The following is an 18,743-nucleotide window of genomic DNA, read 5'->3' as shown; positions in this document are numbered from 1 at the left end:
CCATAACAAAACAAGTATATATCTAGCTTCCTTTCAGTAATATATTAAAATTAAAAAAGCATTTCTAGGGAAGGGGCAATAACTACTTCTATAGGTATGAAATTCCACATTTGATGAGCTATAATAATGAGTTATAAAGAGAAAGCTATGCTGAGTAGATAAACAGTGGGATATGAGTCAGGTAGAAAGGTTGAAATCAGGCTACGTGTTAGCTATATGGGTTAACTTTTGTGTTCCTAAGACAACTTTCTAGACATTCACTGAGTCACAGAATTTCACACATAAAGTCAGTCCTTCAACCAACATTTAAGTGTCTACTATGTGCTAGGAAAGCACCACCATTAATGGAATCATTGAAGGTTTCTTATCAAAAATGAGATTTAGTTGGGACTTGAAGGAAGTCAGGGAAATGCTAAGTAGATGAAGGAGAGCATTTCAGGTAGGAAGGACAGCCAGTGAAAATGGCCAGAGTCAAAAGAGGATGTGCTCTGTGAGAAGAGGAAGTCAGTGTCCCTGGATCACAATGCAGATAGCATGTAGTAAGGTAGAAGAAGGCCAGAGAGGGAGGAGGGGGCCAGGAGCTCATGTGTGCTCTTGGAAGTAACAGGAAGCTACTGGAGTTTACTGAGGGAGGGGATGACATGGCCAGACCTGTGCTTTAGGAAGGTCCCTTTGGCAGGAGGGAAGTCCTTGTTTAGGGCTGAGCCTTGAAGGAAGCCCAGATTCTAATAGGAGCAAGCCAAAAAGGAATGATGATAATAGGGAGGAAGAGGATGCTAATAAGGATAATTATGTTAATAAGAGATAGGATTTCTATGTAACTTTAGGGTCTGCAAAGCAATTTAACACAGATAATCTCACAGGAATTCCATGAGTGAGGGGATAATCTGTGCAAAGGCATTGAGCTGGGTGACAGAATGTCTTGTTTGGGGAGTAAGTGCAATTAGCCAGGAGATGTCAGTCAAAACCACACACTTAAGAGATTTGAGTACCAAACAAATTAATCTATATTTTACCTCCAATCAAGCTTCTTGCACAAAGGAGCAGCATATTTAGACTTGCACTAGCACTGCTTTTTGGTAAAAAAAAGCCAGCCTGCTCTCTCCATCCATGACATACTTCAAGGAGAAGGTGACAGCTATTTCCCAGCTCCTAAGTGTTCTTTCCCCCATTTCCTTAAAAAAAATGTCTGATGCGTTTCTAGTCTTCTCACAATTCTGTTTGCTGTCTTCTGTAACCTGTCGATGTATTTCCTACAATGTGACATCTAAGTACACAACTCTCCTGAGAGAATCTGATCAGGAAAGCCAAGTAGGATGGTCACCTTCCTTCATTCTGGATGCTGCACCTCTCAGTAGGTGAGCCCAATAACCTATTAGCTTCCTTTTATTGCTGCTGAGTTCCACTGTTCATTCATTTTGTACTTGCAATCAACAAAAGCTCTCAGTCCTCCATAATGTTAATTATGCCTCCTTCATCCTATATTTGTGCTGACTTTTTTCTTTGAAGCCAAATATATGGAATTGACATTTAACCCTACTGAAATTCTTGTCAGATAGGGACCTCTTTTAAACCTTTCAAGATCTAGACGGATTTGGATTCTGTTCACAATCAGTGATAATCTCAGCTCTGTCATGTGCAAATTGGGACACATATGCTATCTATTTTTCAACAGTGCAGGGCCAATGAGAGATCGGATTCTTCTACTAGATTTACTTCTATTTTGAGTAAGTAATTAATGATTATTTTGGTATGATTACTTAAGTTTCAAATATATCTGACACTATCATGCTACTAAATAATACTGTTTTGTCTAAAAAGATAGATGGAACCAGATAGATTTTTGGCTAAATGGTTTGCTTAAGTCAGATACGCTATGAATCACCTTCTCTTAATTCATTGGTCTAATAAGTTAAGCAAAAAAAAAAAGTGTGTAGGGGGGCATAAAAGAAGGATTAGAGAACATCATATTTGAATTGCATAAAATTGAAAATGGTTTTGTGCAAAAGAGACTAATGTAATTTGGAAAAATTGAGATGCAGTTCACTGGAAAAAATCTTTGTATTAAATATCTGATATGGGTCTGAGAGTCAAGATATATAGAAAACCTACAGGAATAAATGACTAAAAACCATTCCCTGACACACAAGTGGTCAAAGGATATGAACAAACAATTCCCAAGATAACCAAATTAATAATACCTATGTGAAATAATTTTCTAAATCAATTAATATTAAGAGAAATACAAATCAAAACAATTCTAAGGTTTAACTTCACTCCCAATAAATTGGCAAAGATGACAAAAGATAGCAGCATACAATGTTGGAGGGGTTATGGACAGATGGTAACATTTATGCACTGCTGGTGGAATTATGAACTGGTCCAACAATTCTGGAAAATATTTGGGAATTATGCTAATAAAGTGACCAAAATATCCATACTTTTTGACAAAGAGATCCCATTGGTAAGCCCCTAAGAGATCAATGATTAAAAAAAACTGTAACCTTCACTCCTATGCAAAACCAAATTATTTATAGCAGCAAAAAGCTATAAGCAAAGCAGATACCCAATGAGGAAAGTCTAAATAAGTTGGTAATATGAATGAATAGAACAAATCTGCTATAAAAAAACAACTTCCTTCTATTCGTTACAGAAGTGTATAACTATGGGTGTGGAAACCAATATACAATTTGGGACTTTTTTGATGTTGATTTTTTTTCCATTTAAAAATTTTCTGTATGAGATGACTCTTTAAGGGGATAGAGGAGGAAAAAGACACATTGGAGGATATAGATAATTGATAGTTAAGTAGTAGAGTGCTGGGCTGGGAGGCAGAGATCTGACCTCAAGGCACTTACTAGTTGTATGACCCTGGGACAGGTCATTTAATCTCTATTGGACTCAGTTTTTTTGAGAGTAAAGTGCAAATAATGATAGCACTTACCCCGTAGGGATGTTGTGAGGTTCAAATGAGATATTTGTAAAATGTGTACTTAGTATAATGCCTGACACATACCAGATAATATATATATTTTTTTTCCTTCACTGCAGGAAATGTAAAAAACAGATGTCATTTTTTTAAAGGAAAGGTCAGCCCTTTTCCCTTAGCATATGCATCCATACCACTGTAGCCCCTCTATGTAGATGTCTCTCAAATCAATGGCTCTATTCCCAACTGCTCTTCTGACCTTTGTATTCTCATCTCTCATTACCCTGAACATGCCACCGGAGCGTCAAATTCAATGCCAAAAAAATAAAGCTGAATCTCTCCCCACTTAATCTCTACTTTTAGAGAAAGCTAGGAAAATCAAGAGGTAGAAGGGAAGAGAGAGAGAATTCTAGGCATGGGGACAGCCAGGGAAAATGCCTAGAGTAGGAGAGGGTCCTGGGCAAAGAACATAGAGGCTGCTGTTGCTGGGTTAGAGTTCATGTGGGTAAATAAGGTATAAGAACAGGGGCAGCTGGGTGGCTCAGTGGATTAAGAGACAGGCCCAGAGATGGGAGGTCCTGGGTTCAAATCTGGCCACAGACACTTCCTAACTGTGTGACCCTGGGCAAGTCACTTAACCCCCATTGCCTAGCCCTTACCGTTCTTCTGCCTTGAAACCAAGGTAAGGTTTTTTGTTTTGTTTTGTTTTTTTTAAATAAGGTTTAAGAAGACTAGAAGGGGAGGAAGGGGCCAAATTATTTTAGGTAAGTTTAAAAGTGCTAGGAAATCCCTGGAGTTTACTTAAGAGAGGAGATGACATGATCAGATCCGAGCTTTAAGAAGATCAATGACAATAGGAGGAGGGGGAAGAGCAGAGGCAGAGACACCAAGCAGCAAACTTCTGCCATAATTAAGCCTGGAGGTGATGGCGTATCAATGGAGAGGAGGGGGAAGGTAGAAAGACAAGATGCCAGGGCCAAGGGAGCAAGGGGTTAAGAGGGCACTAAACCTGCAGACGTGGATGCCTGGCAAGATAGGTTGTCCTTCATGTCTAGAAAAAAGTTTGGGAGAGGCAGTGCTAGCAGGGGAGGAGAGGTGAGAAGGTGCCAAGTTCAGCTCTGGATATGGCCCCCTTTGTGCGTTTTGGCCTGTCTGGAGTTCAGCCACACTGCTGCCTAAAGGTTTCTCCCAGCACCCCTTGGGACAGTTGGTCCTTTGGGACAGAGCCTCTCTCCTCACCTCTGGACTTCTCAAGAGTACCTGTGCTTCCTCTAGTTTCACACAAAAACCTGACTCCCAGCTCTTTTGACCCTCCAAGTGCTGCACCCCACTTATCTCAGCACCCAAGCATCATTAACTCATGACCCCCAGGTGAGGCAGACTCTGGCCTCTCTTCATTCTCAAACCCTGAGTTCTGCAGGAAGCCTGGCCTCATCCTCCAATTGCTGTTACTGTTGAGCTACTTTTCAGTTAAAAGCAAGCTCCCATTCTGCTTACCTACTGACTAGTAATTTAAGGTAATGTTAGATTTAAAAATAGTTTGGAGCATTAAATAGTTGTAGATAAGAGAGTGGGAGCCATAAAACTGTGATAATTAAAATGTTTGGGAGCAAGGGAAATATATATATCAATTATGACCTCTGAAATATGTTTTCTACTGTGTCTTGGGTTTATATAAATATAAGATGGTCGCCAGGGAATATATTCCCAATTTATGAATATGCCCAAGCCTACTGGGTTTTATAGAGAAATTTAATTTATAATACACTGATTAATCAATAGAAAAAGAGAGAAAGTAAGAGAGGAATAAGAATGAAGGGCCTCAAGCCAATAAGGCCTAGACCTCAGTCCTAAGAAATAAATCAGTCAGTTGGTTTTATCACTCACCCAAGATCTCTCTAGGTAAGGCTTCTCATGCCAACCTCAGGCTCCACCTTCAAGAGAGCCTCCTTTCAAGAAATGTTTCCAGAGAATTCTCCTCCTGAGTTCTCCTTCCATTGCCTCCTTCAAGACCTCTCCAGGAGCTCTCCCTCCAGGACCTCTCTCCTCTCAGACCTCCTTCAGAGCATCAACAACTCAGACCCCACTATCCTTAAGCCAACAATCTAAGTTCCCTCCCCTCAGTTCTCACATCTACCATCACCATGGTCATCTACTAATGTACTGTTATAATAATATCATTACTAAATGCACTGAAAGGATACTAAACATTATCTGCCCAGGCTTGGAATGGCTCTAGCTTGCTTATCTGACCATCTTTCTTCTATCATTTTCCTATTCTTCCCATACCATATTCACAGTATCATACTCACAGCCTCCAAATTAATTTTTCAAGAGTACTTGTCACACACAGATAGTAGCAGACTAAGGTGCTAACTAAGCACATTATACATATTATCTCATTTTATCTTTATGTGAATTTGTATTGTTATCCCTATTTTACAGATGAGGAAATTGAAGCAAACAGAGGTTTACTGATTTGCCCAGGGTCATGCTAAATACTTCAGGTAAGATTTCAATTTAGATCTTCCTGATTTGAGGCCCAATGAATGTCCTATCCATTTTACCCCCTAGCTGACTCAAAATCTTTCAGTATTTGCTTATCATTTCTAATATAAAATACATATTAGCATATAAGACCGTGCTTAAAGTCCTATAATATGGTTCCTACCTTCCCTGACAGACTTATTTCATATTTCTCCTCATCAGGTATCCTTTACTCTGGCCTAGTACTGTCAGACTCAAAAAGAAATGAGGCCACTAATCAATATATTAGGATTCTTGTGGACCACATATTGACTTAATTTTTAAAAGTGTTATTTGTTTCATTGTATTTTATCAAATATTTGGACCTTACTTAAGCATGTTGGGGGGGGTCACCTCTGTTCCAGCAAAATGAAGTTTTAATCCAAAAAATTTTCATACTCCTGTCTGTATTTATTCATGAACTGGCCCCTGCTGGAGAACCACTGGTCCTTCTCTGCCTCTCAGAATCTAATTCATGACTCTCTCTGTGTACCAGGTCAAAAAAAAGTTACTGAAATCCAATTTAATGATGTTTCTCTTCCCCCTTAAATTATCTTATATTTACATATGAGCATTATGTTTCAGTTTTCCTTTTTCCAGGTGATGCAAGATCCATGAACTGTTTCATTTGGACTTTTGTGTCCTTAGCACCTGGGATAAGTCCTTGCAATATTAATCAATTTGTAGATTTTAATGGATTGATTCCATTTTTTTCTATCTTCATCACTTTTTTTCCTATCCACATTTAGCTAGACCTACAGAAGCAACTGAATCTTGGAAGAGAAACCCAGATAAAACAGAAAATTTGTTAAATTTATAACAATTTTACAATAACTATTAAATCAACAATAAGTTATATATCTCCTATCAAGTAAGGTACAAAGAATTTGTGATGGTTATTTTTCTTGCTGCTCATTTTTTTCTTACTTCTAGGCAACAAGATTGTTACTTATCAGAAGTCTACTTCTTAAATATATTGTCACTAGAATATTGCTCCATCAATTTTTACCTCTCTCCTATCATCAGCATCCCTTTGTGTGAGGTCCCTCCCCTTACTTTATACACATGCTCGGGTTTCACTTAAACAAAAAAATTTTACTGGCTCAATCCCCTCAGCAGAATTATTATTCCATTGCTTTCAGTTCATAGAATCAAAGGCCTACAAAGAACCTCAGAGGCCATCTAGTCTAATCCATCCCTGAATATCAATCCTCCAAACTACTGAACCATTCATTTTGCCTATGCTTGAAATCTTCCAGTTGAGGGGAAATTCATGAATTTCAAAAGCCCATTTTACTCTAGGACAAGTTTAATTATTAGGATATTCCTCCTTATGTCCCAACTAATGTTCTCTGTAGCTTCTATTTCTCTCTCCTAATTTAACTGTTCAGGGCCAAACTTGCTTTTTTTTTTTTTTTAATACATGATAACTCCCTTAATCACTGAAAACGGCTGTAAACCTTTCCTTCTCTAGGCTAAATATCTCCAATTCCTTCAGCTGATCCCCATATGAAGTTGTCTCTAGTTCTTTTCACCATGTAGGTTTCTCTCTTCTAAATAGTTTCCACTTTGTCCATATCCCTTCTTTAACATCTATTTATATTTATATTTACTTGTCTAAAACATCTGATGGCAAAACTGGAATATTTTCTCACTGCCATCACTTGTTCTTACAGAGATTATGTTCAATTTCTATCATTTTTTAAAATTAGGAATGGAGACAGGTAAAGTCACTGATTAGCTGGGGAGGGAAAAAAAATCACAAATTATAAGAGGCCTTAAAAATTTCAATGTAACCTTGTAATTTTGAAAAATTTTATTTGAACTCGGGATACTACAAATCCAATAAAACTTCTTGGCACAAATACATTTTTTTCTTCAAACAACCCTTTACTGCTATTTAGTACTTTTGTACTCCGAGAATCATAGGTATTAACTAAAATATCATGAGTGAAAAGCTTCTGGAATAGTAACAAATGTAACTGTTAAAATCTTTTATGTCAAATCCACTGAGCCTGTTTTTTTATAGTTTCATGCTCTTTCATTCAACAACAGGATATGCAGATGTGTTTCTTAGCTCCACTCCCAAAACAAAAGAAAAACAAGTGTACTAGTAGTTCTAGATTAAAAGCAACTGAAAGAAAACAAATTGTCTTTCATATCCAATTGCTCACCTATATAGGTTCCACTGTGGTTACCAGCATATTCAGCATCTTCTAGAGTGTAAAAAAGCATACAGAACAAAAGCCAAGAAATAAAGCAGAACAGTTAGATGCCCAGCCACATATGCAAAGAAAAATTTTAAATAAAATAATAAAATAAGTTTCTTAAAATAATTATGTGAAGCACAGCATAGAAAAGCCCTAATCATAACACTGTTTAAGCATAAAAGATGTTTTATAATCTCAATTGGAAAGAAATTAAATTTATCATGCAAACTGATATTTTCTAATTTTTTATAGTATTTCTCTGAAAGCAATCCTACTGATTTTAAAGAATTACTTTCCTTTTCAAGTTTAAGAGAATTTTGGCACTTACAAAATTCACTTTCATATATAAGGGTTTGAAAAACACGAGACAGCAATTATATTTTGGCTCACTGGATTAGACAGAAAGAGAATGATTATAAACACATCTTTTCAGTTAATATTACATTTACTGAATAAAAACTTAAAGACATACCACATCAAAAAGTGAATATTTTAATGTATTTATAGGAAAAGATGAAATAATTCTATAATAATTCTGTGTTAATATTCTAGTGAATAACAGGGATAGAAAAAATAAAACTATTTAATGCATTACATTTATTTTAGTTTTTAAAAAATTTATGTTCCTGATGACTATATCAGTGCAAAAAAATTAAATACTCGGAGTACAATGACTAATATTTATTTGTGAATATTTACCCTTTCCCTCAGATATAGGACAAAAGATTAGATAGAAAAAGTTTTCCAACTTCTTTCTAAAAACATAAGTCTACCTCAATATGCTTGGTGTTATAAAGACAACATAGAATTTTTGTGTGTATAACACACTAATCTCCTATAAACTTTGAACTATATTCAGTTTAATCCCAAACATATGTTCACTAAATAAAATTACTGGGCTATGCAGGGAAACTTTTATACAAGTACCTTCAATTTCCTCTGAGAAGCACAAAAAAGAAAAGGGAAGGAAATTATTACATGTGCTGAAATACAATTAAAGAATGAATATGTTATATCTAGCAAGGAAAAAAATGCACCTACCATACTCAACTGTTTCCTCATCTTAGATGAGCCAAAAAGGAAAACAAATGTTTTTAAAATTTCAAAATCGTCCAACAAATATGCTGAATTTATATAAAAGTGGGAATAAGAAAAAAATTTAATGATCTAAAAAGACTATAGAAATTAATAATAAAATCACAGACTTTTATATAGAATATATAATGGAATTAGCCAGAATGAAATGAAATGAATAATGAGATGCACTCATAAGGCTTCTTCAAAATATTTATCAATGAAAGGAGACTATAGGATTCCATTCACTGAGATATGGCAACTTTGCTTATCAGGAATTTCTGGTTGTAAAATGATAAGAAAATTATAGTAAAAACGGTGAGTAGCATAATAAGAGTAGAGAGTCCAACCACCTCACTTTATAGATGAGGAAACTGAGGCCCACAGTGGTTAATGACAAGGAAATAGTCATGAAAGTATTAAGTATCAAAGTCGGTATTCTTTCTACTGTTTGTTGTTCATGCTACAGAAATACACACCCACACACAAATCCACAGAATCTTAATATTCTTGAGTATTCCAAACATTTAACAAAATACTAAAAAACAATTAATTACTCCAAAGATAAAAAACTAAACAATTATTTTTACTGTAATAGTTGGAGTTTGTAACTTGGCAACTGGAAGACAAATACCAATCTACAACAATTCCCAAATTACTAATAGTAGAATTATTAGAAGTAATACAAGTAATCAAGTTTGACTTCTCTCTGGCCTGCAGTAGTGGCAGCCTCTAATTGGAGGTTACAAGGGGGTGGGTCAAAAGTCATATTTGGTCATTAAAGACAACAGTACACAGTAAGACATGTGGAGACATAGGAGAAGACATCAGATTAGCAGTTCTCCCTTCTTTTTGCCTGACAATTGTACTGCCATGTGATAGAACAATGAATTGCTTGAGAAAATGAAATAAATGGTAACCCCGAGTAAGCATATTCTTTTGGGAGTATCTGTCTTAATTAGTCAGTCAAGATTCCAGATGGATCAAACTAGCATAAGTTAATTATCAATTATTACTTAATATTACAACATTAAAATAATTTTTCTTTTACCTTTTAGATAGCAATAAGATGCCATATTAGCATAAAAATTAGCTATTAGGGACAAAACAGAATTGGTTTTTGAAGGTTAGGAACTCCAGACCCAAAGGTAAGAAGAAATAGATAGGCATGTTTAATAAAGCAAATTTAAGCACTTCAAATTTTTGTGCATTTTTGAAAATTGTGCCACAATGAAGTTCATGATGAAGCAGATCTTATTTTCCCATAGCAACAGTGTTGTATTTAAAGGCTCTCTCTTGAACTAAAGATTCAATATCAAATAAATTAAGGACACCCTCAACTATTTAGCAGAAGAACAAGACATAAAAACTAGAAAATTCAATTTAATAATAAAATTAGAACCCAATAGACCCAAATATATTTTTTGCATTGAACAAATTCCAATGTACTACAAAAAATATGCCATGCTAACAGAAACAACTCTGCTGTATCACAAGTTTGACAATTAAATTAGAGTACTATCTAATGCACTAGAATTTTGCTCTTTTTCTTAGAACTTTTCTTATAAATTTTAGGATTTAAAAACTGAATGTAGTATTGAAGTAATCTAGATGGCCTAAGGTAGTTTAAAGAAGTTGGTCATGGATCCCAAATCTAAACAGAAAAATGGTCAAGGACATAAGCAATCAGTTCTCAAAAGAGAAAACACAAATGTCTAATAATGGAAAAAATGGAGGTCTCAAATTATCCCCTTACTAAATAATTAATAACAATAAAAAATGCCCCCAAAACTCTAAAACCAAAATATGAAGAAAACTCCAAGTGGGTCTACAAAGTCAAACTTAATTCTCTGTCCTTGAACCCAATGTCCAATTCACTGAACACACCTGTTCCAGCTTTTCAGATAGAACTTGAGTCTAATGTCTTTGAAACTTTCCCACTTGCTAATTTTGCAAATTCTTATGATGACAGATTTAATGTCCTCAGGTAAGCATCTTATTTTTAAAAATTATGTTGCTACTGATCCTTTATTATATGGGAAAGTCTATAATACTTCAATATAATGTATTGTAAATTCATTATGTTATTAAAATTTATATTACTATGGTGTTGACAATAAAAACAAAGAAACTGATAGTACCACTTATTTCATTTAATGGATACTATCAGAGCACTGTAGTCAGTCAATGTCTATGACAGCAAAGAATGAAAAAGCAACTCCCCATAGAATTTACTGCAATGGTTGTGTTTACATTTCATGTAGAAAGATACAACTCATATTATTGAATAGTGGAGTGATTATTTCCTCTAAAGTTTCTATCATCTGTCTGGGCATATAATGTTACTTATTTCAACATAGACCACCCTACTCAATGTCATGCTAACAGGTCAAGATTAAATATTCAATTTCCATATGGGTCAATAGTTTCTCAGATAACAAAACAAATGAAAATAATTTTTAAAAGAATTAAACTAAAAATCCAAAGTATTTCCTAGTAACCAAATATACAGTTAATTCTGATAAATTATTTCATATGTACATAGCATTGGTCACAAATAGGACTTCACCAAAGAGTACATGTCTCAGATTGAATCACTGCAGCCAGGGAAAGTCACAGTGCATATCCCTTGAGAGTGTCGCAGAAGAAGCATCTTCAGATGTTAAGGACAATGCTGAGACAACATAAAATGAAGAAAATCTTTCCTTTTGCTCTCTATTAGTCCATATCCTTCTACCCCAAAATGTTTTCTTAGAATGTATTTCAACTGGTCCAACAATGGAAAAAAAAACTCAACTGAGGTTGTTCTTCTCAAAGAAAGTTACATACTACACAAAGATATAAATACACAGCAATCGAAGAAACAAAATACTACGTAGACAAATCTGACTCTATATTCTAAATGGTCTTATTTATTTGTGAATTAACTATATGCGTGAGGATATAAATGATCTTAAGCCAAGATGCTGGCAGCAGGGAGCTGAGTAAACTTGAAAAACCTTATTGCAACAAGCTGTAAAGTCCTGCTTTATATTATCCTTAAGTGCTTGGCCTTCCAAAAAAATTGGTAACATGCACAATACATTCATTCTTTTACTGAACGTTTAAATTCTTTTGTTGGCAGAATGTGGTCTTCAATCCACAAAATGCTTGTCTTTGGATAAACTGGGTTACATCTTGTTTGAATGAACACCATTTGGCTGCAGTTAAATATTTCCTCTTACCCATGTGGTGCTGATCACATATAGTTAATTCAAAACTAAAATAAGATATTTTATGTTTTCGTTTTTGAATCCTCATAAAGTCAATAAAGTGATGCTTTTGTTATAATTCCAGAAGAACTACATTTAGCAATAGATATTCACAATGAATATTTTTGAGGTGTCATGTTTACAAATTTTTTGTTAATTATTTATATTTTGATAAGTTTCCTTTACTAAAGTGAGTTAAAGGCTGTAAATAAATCCATAGTAGAATTTTTTGTTGTAAAATATACCATATGAAAGTTGTATATTTCTTTCTTCCTGAAGACCACACATATTGGGGTTTAAATATAAAGTATATACTATTAAAGAAAAATAATGTTTATGATATGAGGAACGCAAAATCTAATCTGATATAATACTTACAATTTAACATATAGAAACAAAAATGATATTTTTTATAATTTCCTAAGTAATCAAAGAAACAATGCTTCTTTTTAAAAAAGGGATAGATATATAATTTTATAGACATAAGTGAACTCTAAAAACAAACTTCAGTAAGGCAAGCATAAACAATGTATTTTAAATTATATAAAGTTCAAGAACATAAACCACCAAGTTTTCCATCTTGAATAATTTCTATGTGCTACTTGAGACATAGGATATGCTCTTACTCATTTCCAGAACACAAGTTATATCTTTTAAGTAACACACTTCAAGCTGGCCTTTCAAAGAACATTATTACCCCAATGTCTACAAGTCTGGCTATAGCCAAATTCTTTAGTGAATTATCATTAAATTGCTAAAATAAAATTGAAGCAGAAATGTGTTTGAAACACTTTTCTTTTTTGATAGCCAATTCTTACTTTCTCCCAAAACTCAATTTTTTTGGAATATCAAGGAACACATTCCTAAGACTTAGGCATGTTATACTTTTCAGAGTTCATGATACATTGCAAGTAAAATTCTACTCTCTAGATACAATTTCGTCATTTTCATAATTACATCCACTCTTTGCACAAAGGCAAAAAGGAGAAACACTTGATTTTATACTTTACTGACTTTATATTTTGGTCCAGCTCTAGCTTTAATTATGCTACAGAGTTGCTAAAGACACCCTTATATTTAAATATTTGGAAGGGAGGAGCCTAAAACATCCAAATAAACCATAGTAGAGATGACAATACCTGGAAATACAACACAGGTTATTACTGATAAAAGCTGATTATTCATTCCTTATTTTTTGCCAGTTAACATAGGATTTAGCAGTCAAACTTTAGCTGAAAGTGATATGTTTAAAACAGAAAATATTGATCATCTTAATCATAAAAAAATGGCATTTCTGATTTAATTTAATTTAATTTAAAAATTAAAAAAATAAATATATATGCATGTATATACGTATGCGTATGAATGTGTATACATACACAGAGATAAAGCTAGGCCTCAATATGCATGTGTAAAATATATAAAGATATAAGTATGGATATCATTACAAATTCATTTTTCAGAAACTTCTAGACATAAACAATAAAGATTAATATCCCTGCCAATAATGATATACTATAGACTTTGAAGGATTTTAAAATCTCTAATAAACACATTTTTAAATGTAATAAAAATATTCCATGAATAATGAGCATGTGTTCTTATCACTATACTAATTATGAAAATGAATAAAAGGTATAACATTATGTGAAAAAGGCATGATGATGTTAATATTTTAATTACTGCTAAAATTAATACTTCAAAATTCATGTTGAAGGACATGAGAACATATAGTAAAAGAATATTTAAGGGAAGGTCTTGCTATATGAAGTCAAAATATAAATTGCAAAAGTTTCAAAATAAAGAGTTTTCAAATATCCTTATCAATAATATGAACCAGTGCAGAAGTTGTAGTAGCAGGTTTTTGATTAATTTATTTTTAATTTCAAGAAAGTTTGGTATAAAGCAAATACCTTCTGGTATTCTAGTCTAGATGGACCTTCCTATTGACATTCATAAAAAATCTCTAAGATTAAAAGCACTTTGAGAATAAAGATAATTTTTCTTACCTTTTTATTGTTTTTAATTAGATACATTTTCTGTGTTCTGCATAAAGTGGGCACTCACAAAGGTTGAAAGACTTACTTTTACTCATTCTGACTGCAAATGATTAAACAGAAATAAGATCTATATTTGATAACAAGTGAGTCCTCCAGAGAAACATTATTGGAAAATAGTAAGAGAATATAAATGATATTCAAAAAGGAAATATGAGGGCACCAAAGGCAGCAGGGCACCAAGAATAAGGCAGAGTAATAATACTGGATCTTTATTCCTAATACCAAAACAATGAAGTAGTAAAAAAAGATACTGAATAAAGTCACATAAAAGGCCTTCAATATTGACCCTTCTCTTTCCCAATTAAATATACTTCATATTATATTTACAAACTGATGATTAAGTCTATACTTTTTTAATGATAATTTGAACAACTTAATGTTATCAAAGCTATGTTAAAGAGAAAGAAAATCAGAAAATACCTGTTGATCTCTAGATTTCATACTATTTTAGTTTTTTAAATAGATATTAAACACAAAATTTGTTTTCTAATATAAAAATATATCATAATTCAGATACCAAAAACAAGTTAAAATTTCTTGATGATAAAACCTTAAAAAACTTCTAGCCATTTGATTTACCTTGGTACCAACTATGCCAAAACAGCTTTCCAATGTGACTCAAAAGGTAAACAAAACTGAGGTCCTGAAAGGAAGAGAATTCCAGATATGATAATTATGTTAAAAATTCTCTTCTATTTTGTTAGCAGGGCTTTGCTTGATGACCGGTTTCCTGAGATACTACTTAAGAAGTTATTTGTAAAATTTAAATTAACCTTTTCTTCAGTAGATAAACAAGATTTAAATCAAAAGTAGTAGAAAAATTTTTCAGTTAAATATTTAACTTAACTTACAACATTTAAATGTTTCTGATGTCAAAAAATATATGGCAGTGGATAAAAGATGCTTTTCCATTTGGCTATAGAGGAGCAAGAAGCAGACTTGCATATCAGTGCATTTAATTTTTAAGCACTTTTTTCACTTGTGAGATTTATATTTTAAGGTTTGTAATTTCATTCTGTCTAATCCTGAGGTCCTTTTGTTATCAGGAGCTTAGAAAAATGAAATGCTATTTAATGCAGGTATTAGTGCAAAAATTCTGGGCAGAGAACATATTTACCTCCATTTGTTTATTATTTCACCTCAAAATGTACAATTGCTATTTTGAAACAAAGATTTTGGACTTGAAGGCAGGGCAGGACTTTGTAAGTAAAGAGAAATACATTCTATACTTTTTAGCACTCACTGTTTCTAATTCAAAGAATATAAAATTAGTAGATTTGGGTTTAGAAATTGTCATAGAGATAAAATCTAATCTTCGCATTTTATGGATGAAGAAGCCAAGACTCAAAAAGGTGATATTATCAAGACCACAAAGATAACTGGGCACAGGACCAGAATCTAATTACCTTGGCCTCTAAATCTAGTCCTCTACTATAATAATTTTTCTTTATTTTACTCAGAAGGGATGCTAGTTGGATATGATTGAATAATGGTCAGTTATTGGGAATAGGAAGAGAGTTGGAAAAGATTAATAAGGAAAGGAGGTAGAAAGTTATGTCCTAAAGAACCCTAGGTTTTTTTTCACACCAAACCTACTATCAGGAAAAACCAATTATACCAATGCCTTTGAAAGAAATTATATTTTATAAAACATCAAAATTCAAAATACAAGTAAATATTTTTGTTTAAACAAAAATTCTATCATTATCAGTTATTCTGAAAGGCACATCTTTTCTTCACCCACCTTTCCCACTTACTACTATTACCACAATAAAACTTCAGCAAGTTTAAATAAGTATTCTCAGAATGAATATCACAACTGAAAAAGGATTCAAAGGAATAGGAGCTCTTAATTTGCTACATGAATTTGTCTTAAAAGTCAGAAAAAAACAGCAAAGTATAGTCTCCCCACCACTCCCAAGAAACTTACATGATTTCCAGTTGGAAACTTTCAGGGGCTGAACTAATACTTCTGGTTGCCTTACTGCAAATCTCCTGAAAATGGGGAGAGAAATACAAACAAACTCATTCACTTTCACTATGTAGTGGAGATCAATAATCATAGAACCAGAATATAAAAATTTTTAAATAAACAACTTATGCATACAAAGAAGAAAAATAATACAAAGTATTTAAGTTGAGAATTGAAAGTCACCAAATGAAAATTTTATTAAATAAGACAAAGTCTAGAGAATTTACTTTTACTTAGTATATCATTATAGTTGTGATAATGATGTGGTATTTTCCACAAGATTCTACATTTCCAAATGAACTAGAAGTAGCCTAACCCTCTTACCTCCATTCTCTATCTTTTCCTGTCTTCCCCAAATAAAGCCCTTACTTAAGATAAAAGAAGATAAAGAATATTTCATCTGAAACATCATAGCTCACCCTGAGTGATTTAGAAGGCAGAAGAAGAAAGGGGGAGGGGCAGCTGAAGGGAAGAAGAGAGTGGCTGGAAGAGGGAGGAAACGGGAGGAAGTAAGGGTAGGCAAAAGAAGATAACTGCCTGATCTGTTAGTTATCAATTAATGATCAAATATAGTCTCTTATTATTATTATTATCTATTATACCAGCAGTTCTCAACCTCTCAATTTGTAGCAATGAGAATACAGAATGCATATCAGGTATTTACATTCTGAATCATAACTGCAGCAAAATTACAGTTTTGAAATAGCCACCAAAATAATTTTTTGGTTTGAGGTCACTGCAACATGAGGAACTGTATTGTGGGGTCACAGCATTAGAAAGGTTGAGAACCACTGTATTACATCCTTCATCTTTCATTATTATATATTAATATTGGGTTAAGCAAATCCAAGCTACAAAGGCAAAAACATCCAAACTGAGTAGATAGGATCTTAGAAATGGATTCTGAACTTATAAGAAAAACTTTATTGAATTAACAATTCATTCCAGCTACAGAAAAATAATATACTTCAGAGAACACTATAGGGCTTAGTATAATAAAAACAACTGTATCCCTCAGTAGCTTACCTTTCCTGGAAATGTTTTGAAGGGATCAAGCCTGCTCTGGGATTAGCATCACCTTCATGTTTGGCTTGCCACCAAGTTGCATCATCCTGGCTCATAATCTGAAGGATATCTCCCTTTTTGAAAGAAAGCCCAGCTTCTTTACATGGAATTGCTTTATCTTCATAAGGATCATAATCAAATAGGGCTTTGATATACATCTGTAAAAGGTAAAATATGTCATTTGAATATTATTTGAAATAGATATTAGTACTAAAGGCATGAAATTGGTCACATTGTTCTTACTCTGATTTTAAAGCCAGAATAAACTAGGAAAAAATATAAACAAATCATAATGCAGATTTGCTACTTGAATAAAGTAAAATATCATATGAAATATATTGATCTCAATAAGAAACCTTCTTCCCTCCCCTTCTGATCTCAAGCTATAATGATTACCTTGCCTTCTTTAGATGGTACATCCTCTTTGATGCTGGGTATAATTTTAAATGTAATTGCACCCTGAGACTGAGCCTAATAAAGAAATGAAAAAAATAAACATTTTAAGTTCTTAGAAAAAAAGATTTAAGAAAAATATTTTTATAGAAACATGTAATAAGAACTATATTAAAGATTTTCAAAAGATAAAAAACACTGACTATATCACCCCACCTGTATCTACTGTTCCATATCTGACTACTTTTTAATCCTGAAATATCTATATAGCATAAAATATTCTCAATATGTAAGAGAAAAATATTGAATGTAGTTAAACAGTGAGTAAATTTAGTATTCTTGAAAACAGAAAGGAAGCTACATAAAAGTTAGTTATGGTGAGCTTAGGGCAAAAGTCTGAGAATTGTAGAAAGGAGTTGCAAAATGCAATGAGAAGAAGCAAGACTAAAATTCCATTTGGAACTCCAAGGACCTGGGACTGGACAACAGTAACTGAACAAAAGCAGTTCACAGTTGGTACTGGACTCCTTAGGAGACAGAAGCTGTGTCCTGCTTTCTGCTCTCAAGATACTGCCCTTTTGTTAATAAAACGGTTTTAAACAATTGTGTAATCCCTTCCTTAAAATCTTTCTTCTTCCCAAATCCCCTATTTCAGAATCAGACTCACTACAATTGAACAGAATCCACAAAAGCTCAGTGATAAGCATCTACAATTATGTCCCATAGTTGCTATGATTATCTCACTGAAGTATAAGTGTTCATATCATCAATTTTGAGAGTTTAACCAATATAACTTCTTAGCACCAAAGAGAAAAAATAATGCAAATGGAATAGGTATCTTCATGGTACACAGTATTTCTATAACAGGACTATAAAGAGCCATTTGATTCACAGAATTTTCATAATTGAATAAAAAGCATTTGATTTTATGAGCCTTTTAATTGAGGCCTCACAAGTTTAGATTAAAAATAAAAATCACAAATGATGGTATGTGATTACATGATATCACTGTATTACATATATCCAGTGAATCAAAATTTAGTCAGAAAACATTTCTATTCACTTCATATTTCTACTGCAATTTTAAAATAATTTTGTTACTTATGTGAAGATAGGATTTACTCTCCTCTTGCCTATTTTTTAAATTTAGGCAACCAAAAGGGAAGACACCCCTACTTGATATTAAGTACAGGAGGTTCACAAACCACTTACTAAAGTGAGATACATCTCTATAAGTGACTGACTGCCCCCTGGGCAGTGTTA

The 18,743-nt window shown here is 33.3% G+C and overlaps 1 protein-coding gene across 8 annotated transcripts in view; it reads right to left on the bottom strand.

Moving 5' to 3' along the window:
• Nucleotides 1–18,743, bottom strand: part of MPP7 (MAGUK p55 scaffold protein 7) — a 305,221-nt gene that overhangs the window by 52,866 nt on the left and 233,612 nt on the right. For all 8 annotated transcript variants that reach the window (XM_056800070.1, XM_056800065.1, XM_056800068.1 and 5 more), the window contains 3 exons: nucleotides 17,484–17,558; nucleotides 17,049–17,245; nucleotides 15,981–16,045 (listed from right to left, as the gene is read on the bottom strand). In XM_056800070.1, coding sequence (XP_056656048.1) covers nucleotides 15,981–16,045; nucleotides 17,049–17,245; nucleotides 17,484–17,558 — 337 coding nt within the window. The remainder of the gene's footprint in view (nucleotides 1–15,980; nucleotides 16,046–17,048; nucleotides 17,246–17,483; nucleotides 17,559–18,743) is intronic.

This window comes from Monodelphis domestica, chromosome 5, assembly GCF_027887165.1.
Source record: "Monodelphis domestica isolate mMonDom1 chromosome 5, mMonDom1.pri, whole genome shotgun sequence".
Classification (NCBI taxonomy): domain Eukaryota; kingdom Metazoa; phylum Chordata; class Mammalia; order Didelphimorphia; family Didelphidae; genus Monodelphis; species Monodelphis domestica.
The sequence above is the reverse complement of the archived record's forward strand: the minus strand, read 5'-3'. Positions and strand labels throughout refer to the sequence as shown.